This window comes from Cynoglossus semilaevis, unplaced genomic scaffold (assembly GCF_000523025.1).
Source record: "Cynoglossus semilaevis isolate Cse_v1.0 unplaced genomic scaffold, Cse_v1.0 C19135014, whole genome shotgun sequence".
In the NCBI taxonomy this organism is placed as follows: Eukaryota; Metazoa; Chordata; class Actinopteri; order Pleuronectiformes; family Cynoglossidae; genus Cynoglossus; species Cynoglossus semilaevis.
The window spans coordinates 1-1,064 of record NW_007586367.1 but is presented as its reverse complement, the minus strand read 5'-3'; the positions used below and the strand labels follow the sequence as shown (position 1 = coordinate 1,064).

At 44.8% G+C, this 1,064-nt stretch overlaps 1 protein-coding gene across 1 annotated transcript; it reads right to left on the bottom strand.

Moving 5' to 3' along the window:
- Positions 1–25: 25 nt before the first annotated feature.
- On the bottom strand, positions 26–1,056 carry LOC103399215 (transcription elongation factor SPT5-like). Its single transcript, XM_008337937.3, has 3 exons — positions 778–1,056; positions 581–670; positions 26–490 (listed from the first exon to the last, which is right to left on the bottom strand). Exons 1-3 carry the CDS (start codon positions 928–930, stop codon positions 419–421), a joined length of 315 nt encoding a protein of 104 aa, XP_008336159.2. The 5' UTR covers positions 931–1,056; the 3' UTR covers positions 26–418.
- Between the last annotated feature and the right edge of the window lie 8 nt (positions 1,057–1,064).

The window sequence follows — 1,064 nt, the reverse complement described above, 5'->3', positions numbered from 1 at the left end:
GAATCATCGTTCAGTTCTCTACATGTGCTCAGCTGACAAAAGGGGGAGACTACAAATATATACACCTGCCTAAAACTTTTGCAGGTGTATTGCAGAGGACTAGAGAAAAAAAAACTTTCAGGTTGGTAAGAATTTTTGTTTATCCAGGCATAAATCTAACAGCTGAGACATTTGGTTTCATATTAAGCACCATTCAGATGTAGTGGCACGACCACCGGTTAAGCTAAATGCTAGTTTTGGCCTGGTAATCGCTGATCTATCAGGTTTTCAAATCTCTGAAAAAACAATCGCCACAACACTTATGTCTCCCGGTCCCAGGAGCCTGACCAACATTAGAGCCAGCTCATTCCTTCACTGTTCAAAGACCAGTGTCTGGAGGAACCACTGATCCACTAAAGCTTGGCTTTTTGTTTAGTTCTTACCTAATCTTCTCCGTATCAAAGAGCCTCTGGGGAGGTCTCTTGTACTTCTTCTTAGCGAACCAGTCTTTCTGCAGGACAAAGACAGACACAAAGCATATGAGATGAATGAAGAAAACCCATGAGAGTCAGTTAGAGCAGAGTTTTTTCATTTCAGGTACCAGACTCATTTTGGCCTTGATTCTATCCAGGTCTATTCGAGGGATCATCTTCAGAGAGATGGTGTTTTGACTCAGCTCCACATAATCAACCTGTGAAAGGTAGAACATGTGTTGACCCAGTGAAAGCAGGACAAACATGAACCTGTCTAAATTGGTGATGACTAGTCTGGTGTGCTGAACTCCACATTCAATGGTACCTGAGCGATGTCGTCCCTGTACAAGCCTCTCTTCAGTCTCACCCAGGACTTGGGTTTCAAGTTGGTCACTTCTTTGACCACCTTCAGAACATCCGTCATCTCTTTGATAGGAACCATCTGCTGGTTCCAGAAGCCCATCCTCAGGTTGCCCATTCCCTCAATGGCTGCCTTAACATGGGTCTGCTTGTAGGACTCTACATAGATATAGCCCTTCACATGGTCTGGGGCCACAACCGATTTGATCTGCAGGGGCTGTGGATGAGGAGGGAAAAGGGTGTGTGTGTGTG